Source organism: Brachyistius frenatus, unplaced genomic scaffold (assembly GCF_029030835.1).
Source record: "Brachyistius frenatus isolate BFR_SWC_R1_liver_20210118 unplaced genomic scaffold, ASM2903083v1 Contig_32, whole genome shotgun sequence".
NCBI lineage: Eukaryota > Metazoa > Chordata > Actinopteri > Embiotocidae > Brachyistius > Brachyistius frenatus.
In genome coordinates, this window is record NW_027210631.1 from 3,432,084 (window position 1) to 3,451,416 (window position 19,333).

The 19,333-nt window shown below is 43.5% G+C and overlaps 1 protein-coding gene across 1 annotated transcript in view; it reads left to right on the plus strand.

The window, feature by feature from the left end:
* arid2 (AT-rich interactive domain 2) overlaps positions 1-19,333 on the plus strand; it is a 37,187-nt gene that overhangs the window by 9,274 nt on the left and 8,580 nt on the right. The window contains exons 5-15 of the mRNA XM_069700158.1: positions 4,447-4,580; positions 10,403-10,621; positions 11,113-11,180; positions 12,704-12,773; positions 13,269-13,519; positions 15,360-15,456; positions 15,568-15,777; positions 16,039-16,203; positions 17,452-17,530; positions 17,661-17,795; positions 18,093-18,298. Coding sequence (XP_069556259.1) covers positions 4,447-4,580; positions 10,403-10,621; positions 11,113-11,180; positions 12,704-12,773; positions 13,269-13,519; positions 15,360-15,456; positions 15,568-15,777; positions 16,039-16,203; positions 17,452-17,530; positions 17,661-17,795; positions 18,093-18,298 — 1,634 coding nt within the window. The remainder of the gene's footprint in view (positions 1-4,446; positions 4,581-10,402; positions 10,622-11,112; positions 11,181-12,703; positions 12,774-13,268; positions 13,520-15,359; positions 15,457-15,567; positions 15,778-16,038; positions 16,204-17,451; positions 17,531-17,660; positions 17,796-18,092; positions 18,299-19,333) is intronic.

The following is a 19,333-nucleotide window of genomic DNA, read 5'->3' on the forward strand; positions in this document are numbered from 1 at the left end:
CTGCTGGTCCATTTACGCACGCAAGAGCCGTAGCGGAGCAAACGGTCCGACGGATAACTAGCAGCTGCTTCTTTTAGGCACTTACACAATAACCATTTTAAAATTCGGTGAAACGTGCTCACGCTTTTTGTCGCCAGTCAGGAGCTTTGGTGTTGCTTTCTGTTCCAGCTACAGATGAGATATTTACAAGGTTCATCACAGACAAAATGGTGTAGAGTTTGAAAACGCTCCCGTTGACTTCTTTTGATGGATCGACTGGGGAAAAAAAGTAACATCCTGAGGACGAGGGATAAGCATTTTAGGCAAAAATACTATTCCATATTTACTGGGAACCAGTTGACTATTATCCGACTGTCTGCTGGGTGCTCTGCTCTTAAATGACAGTAAATAGCTGGTCGATTGATGATCTGCCATCTTTACTAGGCATTTATTTCTTGAAGACGTTCCACACTGAACTTTTGGACGTCTGCAGTCGTCTTTATGTTTCTGCTGCTCGTACTGTAGCATCTTATCTCACCGCGTTTCTCACGTTTTACTGGAGCTCGGTACCCAAGTATTCCTCTTCTCCCTTCGTTGCTTAATGGCAGCTGACAAACCGTTTTTTAGGTGCGTTAGCGCCACCTCCTGGTGGTAGCGTATCACAGCAAGGTAGAAGTACAGTAAAGAAATTGGCACGATTGCTTTATTATTGAATAGAATTGGTTTTATGAGCAATAAAGTAAAGGAAATGATCCAATCCATAAAAACATAGAGAGCAAACTGCAGGTGAGAGGGCTCAACTTTTATTGTCTTCTCACCAAACAGCCATACAGGTGGCGAAGAGATAGACAGACAGACAGAAGGTCGGTTGAAATGTGGTACAGGTTTCATATTTTGAAGTCCAGGTCTTCACAAAATGTGAGAATAGCAGATTGATACCAGACTGTACGAGTGGTCACGACGTTCAATGCGAATGTTCTCCTGCTGCAAAAAAAAAAAAAACCGCCCAGTTTGTACTCAGGAAGAGTTTTAATGCTGCTGTGATTGATAACTACAAATCTGTCAAAGGAAACACTGCAGTTCCTTTTGAATGATCAGGAGAAGTCAGAGGCGTAGCATCAGTGTCGGTACGTTTACTGGCATTATGAGTCTTAACATATTGTTCCAACGACGGTCAGTGATCCAACTCCTCCAGTCGGTTTGGTGGCGTCAATAAACGGTCCTGTGATTATTGACATAGTGAACCACCCTCAGTCTGTGTTGGGCAGCCAGCTCCATGAGATCCCAGCAAACATCTCTGTGCACAAATTGGCAGTGGGTGTGTTTGCATGTCTGCGTGACCGGCCAGCAGGGGGCGTTCGACCCCCACACAGCGCCGCTCAGAGGGGCATCTGGGCAGCCGGAACAAATAACGCAACACTAATGACAGCGGCTGCTTGCACCGGCCTGTCTGCTGCTCACGTCTCCCGCCTCGCCAGCTTCACACACTTTGGTCCTGTTATTTTGGAGGGAAAACACACTCAGTATTAGCAGTGATAAGAGAGAGAGAGAGGCGCACATACACACTTCTCTTAACAGATGCAAAGCCCGGTGGGTTCTGCTGTTTGGTAGTCTCGTGTTAATCATGCAGGAGGGGGCTGATGTTCCTCATAGTGCAGGCATGAAAAAAAAAAAAAAAAAAAAAGGGGGAAGTGCAGCATCTGCAGCAGCCTCCCCTCACCCCCCTCCCCCCTTCACCCACAGCCCTTTTCTCCTGCTTGTGCCCAGACAGCGGGTGATGACGCTGCAGTCAGGAGTGGGCCCTATCTCTATCCCCCCTCCCCCCCCCTCCCCTCACTCCTCCTCACTCTCGCTCTCTTTGCTCTCTACAAATGAAGGCTGAGTGTATTTATAGTCCAGCGTGTCACCCAGCAGCCAGCGAACGGGGGATTACCTCGGCCACGATGAACAAGCAGGGGCCTAATTCAGAAACAGGCTGTGTGGCTGGCTCGGTGACTCTCGGCCACACAGGCCGGGTTCACCGCACTGTCGCTGCCGAGGTATTTTCGCCGTGTGTCTGTGGAAGTGTGTGTTTGTTTGTCTGGCAGATTTCACCACATTATTATGAGGCGTGTATCTTGGTCTGGACCTGCGTGGAGAATGTTTCTCTCTTTTTTCTTTTGAGTTGAGTTTTAACTTCTACAGACTGGGAGGAGGATTACAGTTAAAGATGAATGTTTGGTGTTGCAGCCAGTTCACGTTTCTACATCGGATTTTCTATTTTAAAACTGAAAATGCACAAAGAGCTACGGTTTGTGGGACTTTTTGATGATTACTTTTTGCTCTGATAACATTCAGCCTCCTGCAAAGACATGCTTCTCTCATGTGGTACAGTGCTCAGTTTTAGCCCCAGCTCCTAAGTGGCTCCTGCTTTCGTTGCCACTTCACAGCCTGTGAAAGGATCACAGCCTCCTTTAAAAGTGTCAAGTCAGACAACATCTTCCAAACAAACAGATCAGGGTGAAAGCTCATCCTATCAGCTGTCACGTTTAATTTCAGACTGGAAGTTGACGCCTGTAATTCACACCGAATGTGCCGAGTAATAAAAAGATGGTCTCTTCATTGACTTTTACACTAAATTAGGAAGTAGGTGTTTTAAAAAACAAAACATGATTGATCTAAATCTGTTTTCTGTGAGATAATCTCATGATTTAATTTTTTTTTTTTTTTTTAATTTCCTCACTTTGTGCTTGTTTCTGCTCTTCTCAGGCCAGTCAGGCTGTATGGGAGCTAACATGAGCTCTTTTCCCTCCATTTCTCTTGAAGGTGTTTGGCTGCTGCAGGTGACGCCCCCCGTGTGGTCAGTCATGGTCACTGCACATGTCGCCTACCTGCTGTGTGCAGTTTCTAGTTTGGCTGAGTTTAGGTTGAATTCTTCTAAATGTCAGTCTTTTAGCTGATTGGCCCTTTTGGAGAAGTGGTGGCCTGTTGTGCTTGAAGTGCATCATAAGAGCTGAGGTCATATTGAGGGCTGTATTTTAACAATCTAAGTGCACGGTCTAAAGCACCTGGCAAATGTGCAGTTAGGGTAGTTCAAATCCACTTGAGCAGGTTTAACAGCAGGTAATCTGAGCGCAAAGTAGAGCGCACGGTTCAAAGTGGTTGTACTCGCTTTGTATTTGATTAATCGTAGGTGTGGTTTGTGCGTAATATAAAATAATCCAATCAGGGTGTCATCTCTCTTTCCCTTTAAGAGCCAGGTTTGCTCGCACCTCGGTTTGGGTTGCTAATGTAACGTCACATTTGCCAGATAGTAGGAAACAGAGCTGCTCGTGTGCAGATTGATGTTCACAATATTAGTCTTTCACACTGTAATCTTTGTGTTTGTAATCATTTGCATGTTTGTGCGCTGCTGCATGTCCCTGTGTGTGTAACCATCAGAGTCCAAATGATGCTTAAAATAATAGAAAAATACTGCACAGCTGACTTGAGACCAGGTTTTTGTTGGTCAATCGCACAATCATTTTCCGCGGCATGTAGATAGGACTGTGCCAGCAGTGCCCCCCGGCCGCACCTCATTTTAACACACCCATGGGTGCTCAGATGGGCGCAAGCACAGTTGTTGTTGAAGCGTCAGGGCTGCAGGACGGAAAAATGACAACCGCTGCAACATGAAACTATTAAAGACACTTGTGTTGCACTGAGACGGCTCTGAGTCTCTGCTACAGTCTGCTGCTCCATAAAGGCAGATGAGTTATCTTCCATAGACTTGTTGTAAGAGCAGAGTGTGTTTCAGTGAATGGTCTCTTTCACAGTGTATCAGGAGTCTTCAACTCTTGTTTATAACATGGAAACATGTGAGGTTGGTTTTCATGTTGCCGTTATGACCCCGTGTTCACACTCCTTTTGTTATTTCTACACAGTAGAAGTGGGTCACGTAGAGTTGGCTCCAGTAAAGCTGGTGTTATCTTAATGTGACACGCAGCCCGCTCGTCACAGATGTATAATATTTCTGCATTATCTTAAACATTTCCCTGTTGTGCTTTTTCTGTGCTTATAACTGCTTTTTTTGTGCTGTAACGATGAAGGCATATTGATGCTGGGTTTTTTAAGAGGGAATTATTTCCCTCACTTCTTGTAATTGTGACGGTTGTTTTCTTACAGCTCAGGATTCACATAGAAATTCAAGTGAATTTTTTTTTTAATCTTTATTCAATATATTAAATTATGCCAGAAAATATGACAGCAGATACCTGCCTTGCAGCTCAGGAGATAGAAAAGCAAAACCTCAAATACAAAATGTCAAACCTCTCCTCATTGTCTCTGGTTTATTAATATTTAGGATTCGCTGTAATCCCTTTAGCCATGAGTGACATTTGTTTGTCTTGAAATGAAAGTGGAGCACATCAGAATGCAAACCAAGCAAGTCTCGGCTCATCGTCTGCTTATTTTTTTTATTTTTTTCCCTTCTTTCCCTCCCCCACACAGATACTTGGAGAAGTATGAGAAAGTCCACCACTTCGGCGAGGATGATGAAGAATCGCAGCCGGGGAATCCCAAAGCCTCTCTTCCAATCGGTGCAATTCCCAACTCTTATAACTACCAGCAACACATTGTATCAGGTAGGCAGAGACTAACCAAACTTCAGGAGCATTCAGGACTTGGACTGTGTTCACTCCCTGTTTCCGTCCCGGTCACATCTGTATCTGGGACACGGATTCAGTTTCTATTTGCACACTTTCTTTCCTCTCCGTCTCGCTCAGTTTCTAATTTTCCTCTCTGAACTTCATCTCGTCTTTTTCTCTGTCTGCCCCTCGGCCAACTCGCATTTAATCCTCACGCAGATGTGATTACGGCGGCGCATCACTTCATCAGAGCTGGGCGTGTGATGCCGGGGAAGCCGTTCGGTCCACGGGCCAAGCATATGCATAGAAATTGGGCTCGAGTGTAGCGGTTTGTTTCAAGGATTTTCCAGTTGGTGGAGTTTATTTTGAAGGGTCAGAGACCTTTCCTGTTTCTAATTGTGTGAGATAGTGGACCTGAAATACTTCTGACTGTTTGGAAGTCCAGCTCAGTGCATCATAAAGACGCCTGTTGTTTTTTTGTTTGTTTTTTTTGTTTTGTTTTTTTAATGTTGTCATGAAGCAGGTTGCACTTTGTTGTTCTCCTGTGAATTAGTTCTCAAACTAGTGTGTTAAAAATCTCTTTTAAAGGAACAGTAAAACATTTTGTAATATACACTTGTTCACTTTCTGGCTTTGAGTTTGACCACAGACTGTATATAAAAATAGTTGAAATCTCCAGGTCTGAAAAGTGAAGGCCATGTGGAAGTGTCTTAAAGTACAGTACCACTGATGGCCACTAGGGGCTGGCTCCAAAAAGCCTTGCACCATAAACGCCCATTCAACTTTTCTTATGAAATACAGGGTCGATACATTTTTAAACAAGTCATTATGGTGTATTGCTTAAGTCACTCCTTCTGATCTAGACTGGTGGTCCATCTGAAAATAATTCAGTCATTAATTAGATATTAGGCTTGGGGGCGTGTCTGGTTTGATTGACATCCCTGAGGGGAATTCAGGTTTCGTCTTTGGGTCGTCTTTTTTTTTTTAAACCCCATTGAATCATCTTTTCAAATGAACCTGAGATATAATGTCTTAATGAGTGAGCTTTAGATGAGTTCACAGGTGGACTTTGTTAGTGTTAGACAGAGTAAAGCTAACAGCTGCTGTCTCCAGCAGCACATTTAGGCTACGGATCAAACGGTGACGTCACCGAATGGTTTGTGAACTGCCCTGTTGAAGCCTCAAGGTTTTGCCTTTTGGCCGTCGCCTTCTTGGTTTTTTAGAGCCAGAAGTGATCATATTTAGTTGAGCTGGAGAGGAACTCGGGGTGGATCTAGCTCGACCTGACTGGGAACCCCAGGACACTACGTCCGCCTACCCCGGACCTGTCAATCAAACCATACACACCCCCAAACAGACCTCTCTTAGAGGCCTGATATCTAATAAATTATGGAATTAGTTTCAGACGCAGCACTGATCAGGAGATCATTTAGCACATGACACCATAAATGAGTTATCGCCATGGCGACTGTCATTCATAATCTTACAATGTGGGCACTCGTGAACTGTGACACTGACTACAGGTAAGGCTGTTTGATTAACCTGCCTCAGCAATACTCGCTTCTGACTGGAAGAATATTTTATTGGACAGTTTAGAAGACGGACTGATGAGGTGTCTGTATTTTATTGCACTTTAACAACCGTTCCTCCGTTTTAGAAGAACTGAAGTGTGAGCTCACCATCGCAGCTAATTGGTATGCACTTCTCCTACACAGTATTTATATGGGTATCTGTTGTATGGATTGTTTTCTCTCTTTGTGTCAAAGAATCTAAACTAAAGGCCTCGTGACATCGCAGAGCTTTTGACTGTTTGTCCAGTTCATGAGTCTGCATGCTGAACTTCACATACATCACTTTTATTGCACACTGACTCATTTAATTCAGCTTCACCTTGCTAAGCGCCGCTTTGTTTGAACCAAGGCTATGAAGCATGCAGTAATTGTCTGCCTTTTTTCTTTTTATTTAGGAAGTTGCGCACGCACACACACACACACACACACACACACACACACACACACACACACACACACACACACACACACACACACACACACACACACACACACACACACACACACTCTCTCTCTCTCTTATGCGTTGACTAATAATTTTCTAAAGCCGAGCACGCAGCTGCTTTCATGATGAAAAAGAAGCCTCTGAGTAACCACATCATATTTCAAACTAAATGTTTTTGTGCAGCCGGCCAAGGCCAACCTCTTGTCTTCGTCGGACCCCGCTCACACACAGTGAGCGCGCGCTGCCCGACAGCCTCACAGCGTTGTAGTGTTGACCGCCGGGCTGCTCTCCGAGGTAATTGACTTGTCCTGACAGCAGTTATTGATGAAGGGAAGAAGGAAGCACTCGTTGGTTTTCCACCCTCCCACCTCAGTTTAGATTAGAGTCTCCAGCCTTTTAGTCGCAGGCTCTCTAACAATCAGCCCGCTGCCCGCTGAGCTAATTGACTCCAAAACATGACCGGGGTGAGAAAAGACACATGGCAAACAGTGGTGAACTTTGTCCGCAGCTTGTAGGTTTTTCTCGTGCGCTACTCTGAGCCGTGTGCCTTTAAAGAGCACAGAGACTTCCTCCCAACACTTGTAACAGCTTGTGATAGTAACTGTAAGTTGTATTGAGTGGTGCTGCTTCTATGCTCGTAATGCTGGCATGGACACACGTGCCCAGGGCTGAAACCATTCAATTTAAAGCAGCTACAATCAATATTTTTAGTATTTTTTTTTTACAATGGGTTACATGAAGTCATGGTGACAAAGTGGTGATGTAGTTTTGCGGAGCTTCATAGCGGCTCGTTGTTTTGGTTTCAAGACCCACAGCTTTACAGTTTTGGCTTAGTCTTATCATGCCATTGTTTTCAGCGACTGTACACCATTTACACATCACCAAACCTCAGGCAGGTTGGCAACTAACTGGTGAACATGGAGCTGCAACTAATCATTCAGGTCATTATTACTTTATCTGCTCATTATTTTCCCAATATATCATTATGTGTATAAATCATCAAAAAATAAAAACAAATGTCCAAATCCCAAAACTCACTCAATTTCAGAAAACAATCAAATGAACACGTTATTATAATATTTGCTGGTTAAATATTTGTTGATCAACTAAGAACTCGACTCAGAAGATGGTGGAGACTAAAAACATAAATAAACTTGCATTACACACTAAAAGACATCTTTAGTTTTCATGCACTTAGGAGTGGGAGAGTGTAAACCAGGTTGTTCTCTGTAGCTACAATTAACATGTTCCCTAAAAGCTTTAGTAGATCCTAGATAGCTGGTTGTGCAATTTGAAGCATCCATTTGCTGCAGGGCACCAGACTTAGACTAGTGTGCGGCCAATAATTCGTTTAAAAGGAGTGAAATCAGGCGTTCTAATGTAAGATTGACTTTGACTGAGTAATCGTATCCATGTGTTTGATAAAATAGAGGCTACGTATGGTAAATGCTGGCGCTCATGGGCACTAATGAGATTTACTTCTGAGTAAACGCAGCAAAAGTTGTAATTTGTCAGTACTGGAGTCCCAGTGGCTCGGTGCCATTAAAGCATCACATTTCTCTACTCGACCCTAAAGAAGAGAGAATATTGTTTCAACATTAAACACCAGATGATCAGACACCACTTAAATATTTCTGCTGTAAATTGATAAGTGGTGACAAGTCAGCCATAACATCAACTAAAAGAGGAGGATCATGTCAATGTTGTGTTCACAGCTCATGTTCACTGCCCCCTACTGGCCAAAAAAAGCTATTGTTGGTTCAAATTGTAATTACTGTGTTTACATTGGTTCTTGGACTGAATGAATGATGGATAAGAATTTTGATTACATAAATTACTTTAAGGTTCATGAATTAAACCCAAATAATAGATAACTTAGCTGCACCAATATCAGTATTTTTTTTTTTTTTTTTTTTTTTTTTTTTTTTGTAGATGCCTTAGACTTTTGATAGTGACACTTTTTCTGAATGACCTTATAACTAGTGGGTTATTTTTGCACTGCAGTGACTAGTGGATGAGATGTACAGATATCGTTCAGTTTTACTGGTTTAGCTCTATTATTGATCTCTCGGAACGAGCAGTGTCTGATTGTACTTCGGGCTCTGAATCCAGATGTCACATTAATGTAGTGGGCCAGTTGGGTAAAAATGTTTCTATTACGGCTTGGCAAACTGAGTCCTGCTTCATTATTTGACAGTTGCCCTGGAAATGTCTCACCGAGCTCTGGTTTGTCCTGTTGTCTCTGAGGCCTGTGACTACTGTTCATCCATTGTGCTCATAAAGCCATGTCTGTCAGACAGGATGTTGGACATCAGTCCTCTGCACCTCCGTACAGTGCCGGCTCACTGCAGGTGCTGGAGGACGAGCGCAGGCAGGCAGCTTTTGAATGGAGCTGTCGCGGCTATAATAGCAAGTCAGCTGAATTACATTTGCCTGCACAAACCTTTTCAGCATGGAAATCAAATTCACTCAGCAGGACTCCTCTCTGTGTTATGATTGGTTTCCAGAGGCAGCAGTCTACAAAGGTCCTGCACCAAATTGAAATACCCACTGTATGGAAAAATGACACCACTGCACACAGACTGATTGATAGCAGAAAATCAAGCAATAGAATAGGGAGGAATCTCAGGTCTTTGTTGACAAAATGATTGCACTTTCACGCACTGGATCATCTATCATTGAGAACCTCTCACTAATAACGTTCATGGCGGTTTTCCCACACAGCTAGAATTTCGGATTAGAAATCTTTTAATTATAAAAAGCCCATCATGGTGGTTGACTGAGTCAAACACAAACACAATTAAAAGTTGGGAGAACATTCATGTTCCTCCGTCAGACAAGACACGGCTCATCAAGTTAATTTGAACTAAAGACAGCTTCCCCTGAACAGCTTTATGCCCCATTTGGTTCGCTTAAAACTCAGCTGAAGGCGAAATATATCTGAGCCAAACTGTGTGAAGGTGTGCAGAGGCAACAGGAGTACGTTGAGGGAACGCACGAACGCAGAAGAAGGCTCTCCTCTTTTCTCCGCTAATATTTATACGTTGCAACGATTTCTTCTAACACTCTTGCCCAATGTCTGCGTGTTTGTCCTGTCCTGCTTTATTTTCCTCTGTTTCTCCTCCACTCATAATTTGAAGGTCAAATGACAGAAGTTAATATTTCACATCAAAAGCATCATTGAAGCTGTTTGTGTTTACTTCTGCTTTGTCAGGTTGAAAGCGTTGTAGTCCTTCTTGTTTTGTTGGCTTTTCCCCTATTTGAAACGTATACGAGCTGCATGTTAGGAATTTGGTCAGTAAATATTTCTTTATATTAGAGCCCGACTGATCTATCGGCAAGCCCATATTTAGCGCCGATACCGGCCTATCACATATATATTGTACGTGTCGGGCCGATATGCACAGATATTGCATTTTCTTACAGAAGTTGAGGCAGAAAAAGATGCTATGGGTGAATTTGAAATGGTTTTGTTATTTTATAATTATTAAATTTGCAGTGACGTTTACTGTGTCAGTGTGGATGATAAACTGTCAAAGGTCCTGCCTCCATTACATGTGTGTGTGTGTATATATATATATGAAGAATATTCATCAATATAATAATATTGGGATTTGTTTTACTCCCTGATATTGTCCCCAAAAATCCAGTATCGCTCTGGCTCTCCCGTATATGTGGAATTTGCCTGGAAAAGCAGGAGCATGACATTTAGCTCGCCTCACCGATATGTAAACACCTGCTGTTTATTGGAGAACACCCATAGTAACCCTGAGATGTTGTTGTTTTTTTGTCTCTTCGCTCAGACTATCTCCGCCAAAGCTATGGACTGTCTACGGATTTCGTTCCACCATGCGACTACCACAAACTGGTGCTGTCTCTCCTTTCGGGCCTCCCCAACGAAGTGGACTTCGCTGTTAACGTTTGCACTCTGCTGTCCAACGAGAGCAAGCACCCCATGCAGCTGGACAAGGACCCCAAACTGGTCACGTTGCTGCTGGCGCACGCCGGCGTCTTCGATGATTGTACGTTCTACTGTTTTTGCTTTCGTTAGAACAAACCAGACAACGGGGTCTGTAAACACGCGTTATTACAATTTTAAAAACTTTTTTGTTATTTAGATTATAAAACAATATACCTGTAAACTTCCACTCAGTTCTCATCATAGAAGCCTGTATGAGAGACTTTCTTCTTCTTTTTTTTTCACTTAATATTGTCGAAGATTAAAACGCAAGGACTCAATTTAAAATGTCAAATGATTTATTTTTGTAACCATAACTTTATTTAGTAAAATCTCCTTTTCATTTGAACTGTGCAGCCCTCAAGAAGACCAGTTATTCTGGGGGCACGACTCCCTCTCTAAGTAACTCTCTTGTTGTAGGATCAAAGGTTCTTTCTTCTTAGCGCCTCTTAAATATAATCTATCGAGGGGGAATTGAAGAACAAGGGAGAAGCAAAGAATACCATGCAGCTGAACCGTGGTGCTCCCGCTAACCCTCCTTCTGTATCTTTGCAGCGCTAGGCAGCTTCTCCGGGGTGTTTGGAACCGACTGGAAGGAGAAAACCTGCCGGGACTTTGTCAAGGTAAAGTATTTTTAAAAAGTCTTGAGTTTGCGTGACCCGTTGTGTCTTTTCTGCTGAATACGTCTTTTGCAGTGGACGTTATATATACATACTGCTTTTACTGAGAAGCCACTGAGCATCTGTTTCACTCTTTATAGCAGCATTATTCAACTTCGATAGCAAGCGGGCCAAATGGGATAATACAATACTTTGTCAATTAGTGGCTGCAAATGACTCTTGCGGTATAATATTAAGAGATATATTACGACGTGAGCTTGCCACAACTTCACGTCTCTTTAGCTTCAAGAGAGGCGTTTTGAAGCTTGTTGTTAGCTTAAGTAATGTGAGTTTCTCAATGCGGGCCTTGACTGAGCGAGTAGCAGATGCAGAGCAGATATAATCCTGCCGCAGCCAACCACAGCACATTCTGTCGCTGACACGCACACGGGGTTTCCCTGATCCTCGCCGTGCCATCCTGTCAGCAAGGTTGGCAACATGGATCCTCTATGACTCAAGATTGAAGCTCCTACTAACTCTCATCCTTGTATATCTATAGTTCAGCCTGATTTGCGGTCATTCTGTTGCGGACGGCCATAGAACATTTCAAAGTGTCCGTATCCGGGCTGCAGGCCGGCGGTTCAGTAGGTCAGCTTTACAGTGTGAGTTCTGGCAGACATCCTGCAGTAAATCCTCACAGCAGAACCTCGCGGAGCAGTTTCCTCCGAGGCATCTTTAACTCTGAATGGAGGTCAAATCACTTTGATCTCAGTTGATTTAATATGCATGCATAAAAGTCTCATCATGTCTCAAAAATAATGCAGTGTAGTATTCCATTTATCCTCCGTCATAAGGGCACTGTTGTGGCTGCGAGTCCTCAGGAGGTCCGGGGTCACAATTGGCTATAAAAATTAAGTTTCATGATCAAAGACACTTCTGATCAAAAGGCTTTGATGTACGTTGTCCAGGGAGAAGCTGAGCTACAATTCAGATTGCTGTACTAACACAATGTACGTTGTATTTAATTTCCCAAAGGATTAGTATGCTGATGCCAGATTTAAAGGCTATTTCACCAATTTTCCACGTCAGAGTCAGTTTACCGGTCTGCATGAGTGCTGCTTGATAAACGGACTCGGGTGATGTCAGCTGTGGTCTGAATACAGTAAAGTTGAAAATGCTTCCCAGACATCCACAGCCTCCCCCTCATCTCTGTTTGAGGCTAGCAGCTCGAGGCTACGAGCGTAACACCCGTGACTTTCTGACTGTTGCCAGTTTCATTGTGGGAAATGGTGGCTGCAGGTTTTGACGAGGAAGAAGAACGCGTTGAATAACTTCATCTGCATTGAGGTTAAAGTGTTTGCTGGGCAGTGAGCCAGATTGACTTCTGCACATCTTAACCTCACTGTAACTTTTTGTTTATAGTCATGCTGTGGTGACTGATATTAGTCAGAGCTGCTGCTACTACTACTGCTGCTCAATCTGGCCACGGTTGGATTATCACTATCTGTTCAAATGCACAGCTAACAGATTTGTGTCCTTTTTTACAGTTCTGGAAAGAGGTGGTGGAGGACGCTGAAGTCAGGGAGCTGATCTGGGACAAGAACAGCCCAGCACAAGGTAAACACATTCGCCACCGAAAGCCACAGAAAGCAATAAAAGGATGCACACCTGTATGCTCCCACAGCGCATTTATTGACACCTAAAATGCTGCGACATGCTCAAGAGTGCGGGCCGTGTTTACTCGTACTTCCTTTTCCGTTTTTCTTGCGTAATGCCTGCTTCTCCTCGGTGGTTAATGTCCCAACCTTGCATACATGCAGCGCTTCACATCGTAGGCTTATTACAATAAAAATAAAGATGCCTGGCAAGAAAAAAAAGGCAACACAAGAGGAGATATGCACCATTTGGAGAAATGCTACACCAGCTTTTTGTAATAAACACGACAACACAAAGCGAAATGCTTTATTTTACAAAAACAGAATTATGTCTGTGTGGTTTGTTTTTTTCTTACAGCGTGATCTCCTGAATTCTAATCACAGAATAACAATATGTGCTGAAATGCTCATCTGGCACGGGGCTCTGAAACGCTGCCCCTCTGTTCTCTCTCCGCAGACGGCAGGTCGTGCGAGGAGCGCTGGCAGAGCCTCTTCCACCCGCCGCGGAATTCGGGTATCAGTGACATGGAGGCCCAGCGGGTGCTGCAGATCGCCACTATCCTCCGAAACCTCTCCTTCGAGGAGGCCAACGTCAAGCTGCTGGCGGCCAACCGAACGTGCCTGCGCTTCCTTTTGCTCTGTGCCCACTGTAACCTCATCTCACTCCGACAGCTCGGACTTGACACGTTGGGCAACGTGGCTGCCGAGGTGGGTCTGGTTCTGGATTTGGACCGAGTGAAAGCTGTTACTGAGTGCCAGTACACTAAAAAAAATAATAAATATGTCTTCAGAAAGAGGTGCCCTTTTATATACTGCTGTTGGGGATTTGGGCCAGTTCAGTAAAGTAGTTAAAGTGAAGAGTCTAATTGAGGGAACAATTGCTCCCAAATGTAGGTGACACACTAAACTGTCATTTCTACTCCCAAACAGTCTGAAGTGGAGCATGAGAAAGTCAGTTCAGTTAATATTAATGTGATATCAGTGGCATTTGAAAAAAAGGATATTACATTATTCATTGCAGTCTGACCGTTTGCTAAACCCCTCCCCTCTGCAGAGATTATCCAATCACACACACAGCATCTGTTAAGCTTTAGATAATAATGCTGTGTTTCAGGAGGTGGGTGGGTGGTGTCTTTCTCAGCTTCTCCAAAACCATAAAACACAAGAGAAAAAGCAGAAGGAATCTTTAGCATGTCCAGCTAAGAAAGCGTTCTGCCTACAGAAGCGTTATTTCCGAGGAGCAGATCAGTAATGGTACACTAGTTTGTGGGCTTATAGTTCATATATTTAAAACAAGTAGAAAAACCCATTCACTGTCTAACTCTTTATTATTATGAAGTTCATGTTTGCTTAATTAACTAGCAAACTGTCGCAGATATAATTGTTATTCCAAAAGGTAATATCGGCTTATAGTCTGATTGATGCTGGATGTTGGTGGCCGATATGTTGATAGATCGACCGATATTGTTTACATATATCCTGTATATACAGGTTATTGTTTTGCGGTGATCCCTCCACTGCAGTAATCAAACACACTTGTCACAAACATCGAATGGAGGCAGAATATGTTAGTTTATTATTCACACTGGCATCAGTGTAAACTTCATTAATGAATCATTATAAAAAGCTATAAAAACACTCACAAATAGAACATTTTCTAATGTACCTCAGCATCTTTTTCTTTATAATGTTCTGTGAAAACAGTTTCATATTCACCAACATCTTCGCCGACACTGATATATCTGTAATAATAACACAGGCTGGCCAATATATCAGTGTGACTGTAATGAACAGTTGTTTAATAGAAAGCACGACATTGGTATGACTCGTTGTTACAAAATTGAAGTGAAATCCATGTTATCACTGTAAACTGCCAAATGTGGCATGTAAGAAATGAGAAGATGCCGAGGTGTTACGCTATCAGCTGACCAGCCAGCAGAACATTTCAACAAATCACTGTTGTTAATGAGATCATGCGAAGCACTGCCAACTGCTGCCCTTCACAAGGAGTAAACGGCGTTGGCAGCAATGGTGTCATGATTTGCTAAACAGGCACCATAATGAACATGTTTACATTGTTCCAAAATCAGATGCATTCAACACGCCTGCTGGGTTCATTTGGGAAGCAGCAGCAGTATCTGTACAAACACGGTCAGCTGTAGCTATAGGTACGGTCTGATAAGAACTGAGGACAGATGGCGTTCTCGTCCAAACAGTCTGCGTTTTAGAATAACATTTCCACATCCATGTGACCAAGGTGGATTATCATATTTTATAGCAGCTATAGACACACTGAACTCGAGACTTAGATTTAGAAATGAATGTTGAGAATGAAAAGGTGTCCGACAGTGAATTCTTTGCAGAAGCTCACGTGAACTTTAATATATTTATTGGTATGACGTGAAAATTCTATTTCAATATCAGCCCTAAAAATCCAGTACTGCTAGGGCTGTTCACTGTGTACTATATTTTTGATGAATGTGGCAGGTGTTGCCAGCTGACTTGCTGGATGGTAGTGTTGTTGTATAAATCATGTCTGACTCTGCAGCTCCAGCTGGACCCCGTTGACTTTCGGACGACGCACCTGATTTTTCACACCATCACCAAATGCTTGATGTCCAGGGACAGGTTCCTCAAAATGAGAGGTGAGCTGTCTGCCTCTGGCTTTTCTCTGAATATATGGGGACTTAAAGCACTGTCATTAAAGTATTTGTAAGGAACGGAATTAAATGTGTTTTTGTGTGCGTGTCCTTCAGCCATGGAGATCCTGGGCAACCTCAGCAAAGCGGACGACAACGGGGTGCTAATCTGTGAGTACGTGGACCAGGACTCGTACAGGGAGGTGATGATGCTCCTCACCCTTCCTGACCTCATGGTCCTCATGGCCTCCTTAGAGGTGCTATACCTGCTGGCTCAGCTCGGAGAGATCCCCTGCAGCAAGATCGCCTCCGTCGACCATAGTATAGGTACGAATCCATGACCGTCTCACGTCCTTTAAAACACAACTTGGAAGTCTACAGAGCGAGACTTTTTAATTGTGGTTCATTGAGGGTTCAGCAGAGTTTGGAAAGTTTTGCCTCCCAAGTTTGATCACACGAGTCTTTCCATTTATGAGCAAGTCGTTCAAATGACTTCTGCGTTCTTACTGGAGGAATGAGACCTTCCATCGATCTGCTGAATAGCTGAATTGTGATGATGATCTTTTTTCTGTTCTCCTTCCCCGTCAGACCTGTTAGTGCGGTTAGTATCTGTTGACCTTCACACGTTTGGCCCTGACGCCCTAACGGCGGTGCGGTTGATCGAGCATCAGGCCAGCGCTGACCAGGCGGCCGAGGTCCGACCACAGCTGGTAGAGCAGGTACCTGCAGCCGTGCAGGGAGCACCAGCACCAGGTGGGTGTCTCTACATCAATGCAATTAAGAGGGTGATTGCTGAGACAGCTGAAAGGGTTCAACTTCCTTCCTTCTGCTAGACAAACACAGATGACAGCGACATTAAAATGATTCGCTTCATCTTGAGTAGAATGCAAAGAGCAGACCAAGTGAAATGATGGAGGTGCTGAGTGATGGTCCAGTTGACCATCGACAGGGGACCATTTAGAGGGCCGTCAAGACAACGCAGAGGACCACGTGGCACCGAAGCATAAAATAATACAGAGAAGCTTCACCACGATTCGTCCAACAGGAGATGAAACAGAAGGCTGTTTGTGGGCAATTCAAATCAATACATAGTCAAACAAGGCCTGCACTTCACTCAAAGAGAGAAAGAGAGAGAGAGAGAGAGAGAGAGTGTGTGTCAGCATCAGCTGTAGTCATGAACAGACACCAACTACAGTGTCACAATAATCCACTGATGAGCTCACCTGTTGCTGAGTCACGTAATATTCCCGTCTTGGAGCTCAGTGTTGTGTCTTTGACTGAAATGCCTGATAAATATTTACAACCTTTTATTTTATGCGAGACTTTATGGTTGCATGAAAATAGTTTCCTCCTGCAGCAGTTGCGTTGCTCAACGATACTCAAAATCTTCTGATTTCTAACTTTCTAATTATTGATCAAACAATCGCACATCAAAGAGGACGGTTGATGTTGAACTACATGACATTTATTTTTTTCTTTCTGGGATGAAACAAGTTCCAACGGTTTTACATTCAAGTGTTTGGAAGCTAAAAAATAAAGATATAGCCTCAGCAGAAAGCACTGAACCATCATTTCTAAAAGCTACAAATAAAAACAATTGAGTGTTCTTGACCTTTTTTAAGATTGTCCTTTACCTCCCGCTTCTGCCTTTGAGAGAAACAAACAAACAACTGAAAGTCAAAGCCGATGTAACGCAGCTTTGCTCTCAGCTCACGGCAGCATGAGTGTGGGAACCAGCAGGTGTGATCCCCTCAGTGAAAGGAAACCCTACTAACCTTGGAAAGTGTCATTCCTGAGCTGTCAGAGCTGCACATGGCTACTAATGCAAAGTTATTAGTTTGCTGACATCTAGTGGGTAACATGAGCAGCACTACCAGCTTCAAGTTAATGGAATCAGTGAGCAAATTCATCATGTTTTTCTTTTGCTTCCCAGTGCACTCTTTAGTATTAAATCAGGTTTACAACTGCCTTTTTATTAACAAATACATTTCGTCTCCGCAGTAACAAGAGTCGCAGTTCAATCCACCCAACCACCACCTGGTATTGTTGAACTAGATGGGGAGAAATTCATACTGCAGTGGTAAGATTATACACATGGATTATGATTATTTAAACTAAGAAAATGATGTTTGTGAGGAAAGAAATGCAGAGTGTTTCTGATCACCATCTCGTCTGCTCCGTCCTGACCTCTCTGTCCACACTTCCAACAGGCTAAATGCACACTTTGAGACGAACGCCGAGGGCTCCGTGTCTCGATCAGAAATGTACTCCGAGTACTTGGCCACGTGCAGCAAAATGGGACGCAGCAACATCTTGAACTCAACCGGCTTCCTCAAATGTCTGCGGTCAGTCCTGACCACTCTGACTCTTTTAATGTTCCACCAGCACAAAGCGCTGATTGTGCCCTCACTGGAGAACAGATAGCATAACAATTCTGTGTTTATTAATGATATTAGCAGGGGAGCTGGTAGAACGGAAAATATGAAAGACCTGAATTTTTCTTGGATCGAAAAGCTGAGTTTAATAAAAAAAAATGTGCACTGAAATAATGACCTGTATCAATTAATACGCATCTAAGTTATCGCACCTTTTGCAGTTTGCACTTGAAATCAGCAATCTCCTAACGGTCCCTTCCCCCACAGGACTGTGTTCCCTAACCACACGATGCGGCGGCAAGAGGAGCCCAAGGCCAACGGGCAGGCTCAGATCCTCCTGGTAGGGCTGAGGCGAAGGGCCATCCCCCTGCCCATCCAGTTGTACTACCAGCAGCAGCAGAGTCCGGCAGCAGCTCCTCCGCCTCCAGCAGCTCGACATGAAGCACCCGGAGACCCTCCGGCCCCGTCTCCAGGTAGGACTACAACAATTGATCAATCTTCTTCCGTTTTGTTTTTGGAGGTGATAATGGGACAGTTTCTCTTCTGAGAACTCAAACTACCAGGAGGTTAAAAAAAAAAAAAAAAGCTACACGTAAAACTATACAGTGTAAAAAGACAGGTTTCATTCAAAACAGACCATGTTTTAAATGTCAGATGCTCACGAGCTGTGAAGGGAAAAAAAGAAAAGGCTCACCAAGGTAGTGAAAGTGTGGAGATGGATGCTGGCAGCCTTGCAGAGAGAGCAGAGCTGGTACCACTGGGACCAGCATGGCTGAACTAATTACAAAGGCAAACATATTGAGGAAATGATCAAAGGAAGAGACGTTACTTGGAGCAGCTCACTAGTGAAATTGAAAGCCTGGCAGCTAAGCTGCATCACATGTCATGGGATGAACACAGAAGACATTTGGCAGGCTTGTGTTATTTATGTCTCCACAACAGACAACTCTGGATCTGTGGTCGGATGATATTTTCTTGCTGCTTGCATCTCAAACATATTAAAGCACTTACAAGACACAGAGGAAGTACTTCATCCTCCTACTAAATGTTTTTACATCTTTAAGTTCAAAGGACTGAGAATCATTTGAACATCCAGCTCATTATAAACTAGCTCACAAAATATGACCCACTTAAGTCACTGATGATGTGAAATACACCAAAATGGCATCTTTACTATTGACTAGAAATCCTAGGTGTTGTACTAAATCTACTGCGGGTTCATATCCTGGACGAGCCCCCACTTGTTATGATACCCAGCTTGTTCAGGATATGGCAAAGCAGGTAGATCTACACAGTAACAACTTCATCAAGCCAATAATTTATTAAATTTAACTCAAAATAGACCAAACAGATCAAATAAGGCTAACTTAGAACTGACTTCAAGCAAATGATAAATCGAACACAGTCCAACCAAACCAAGACAGTTGGGTGCTTGAAAGGCACCGGCCTTCCAGGTGGGAGAGAGGGGGCCGTTTTGGGAGGAATCCAGCTTTGATAGACTCCTCCAC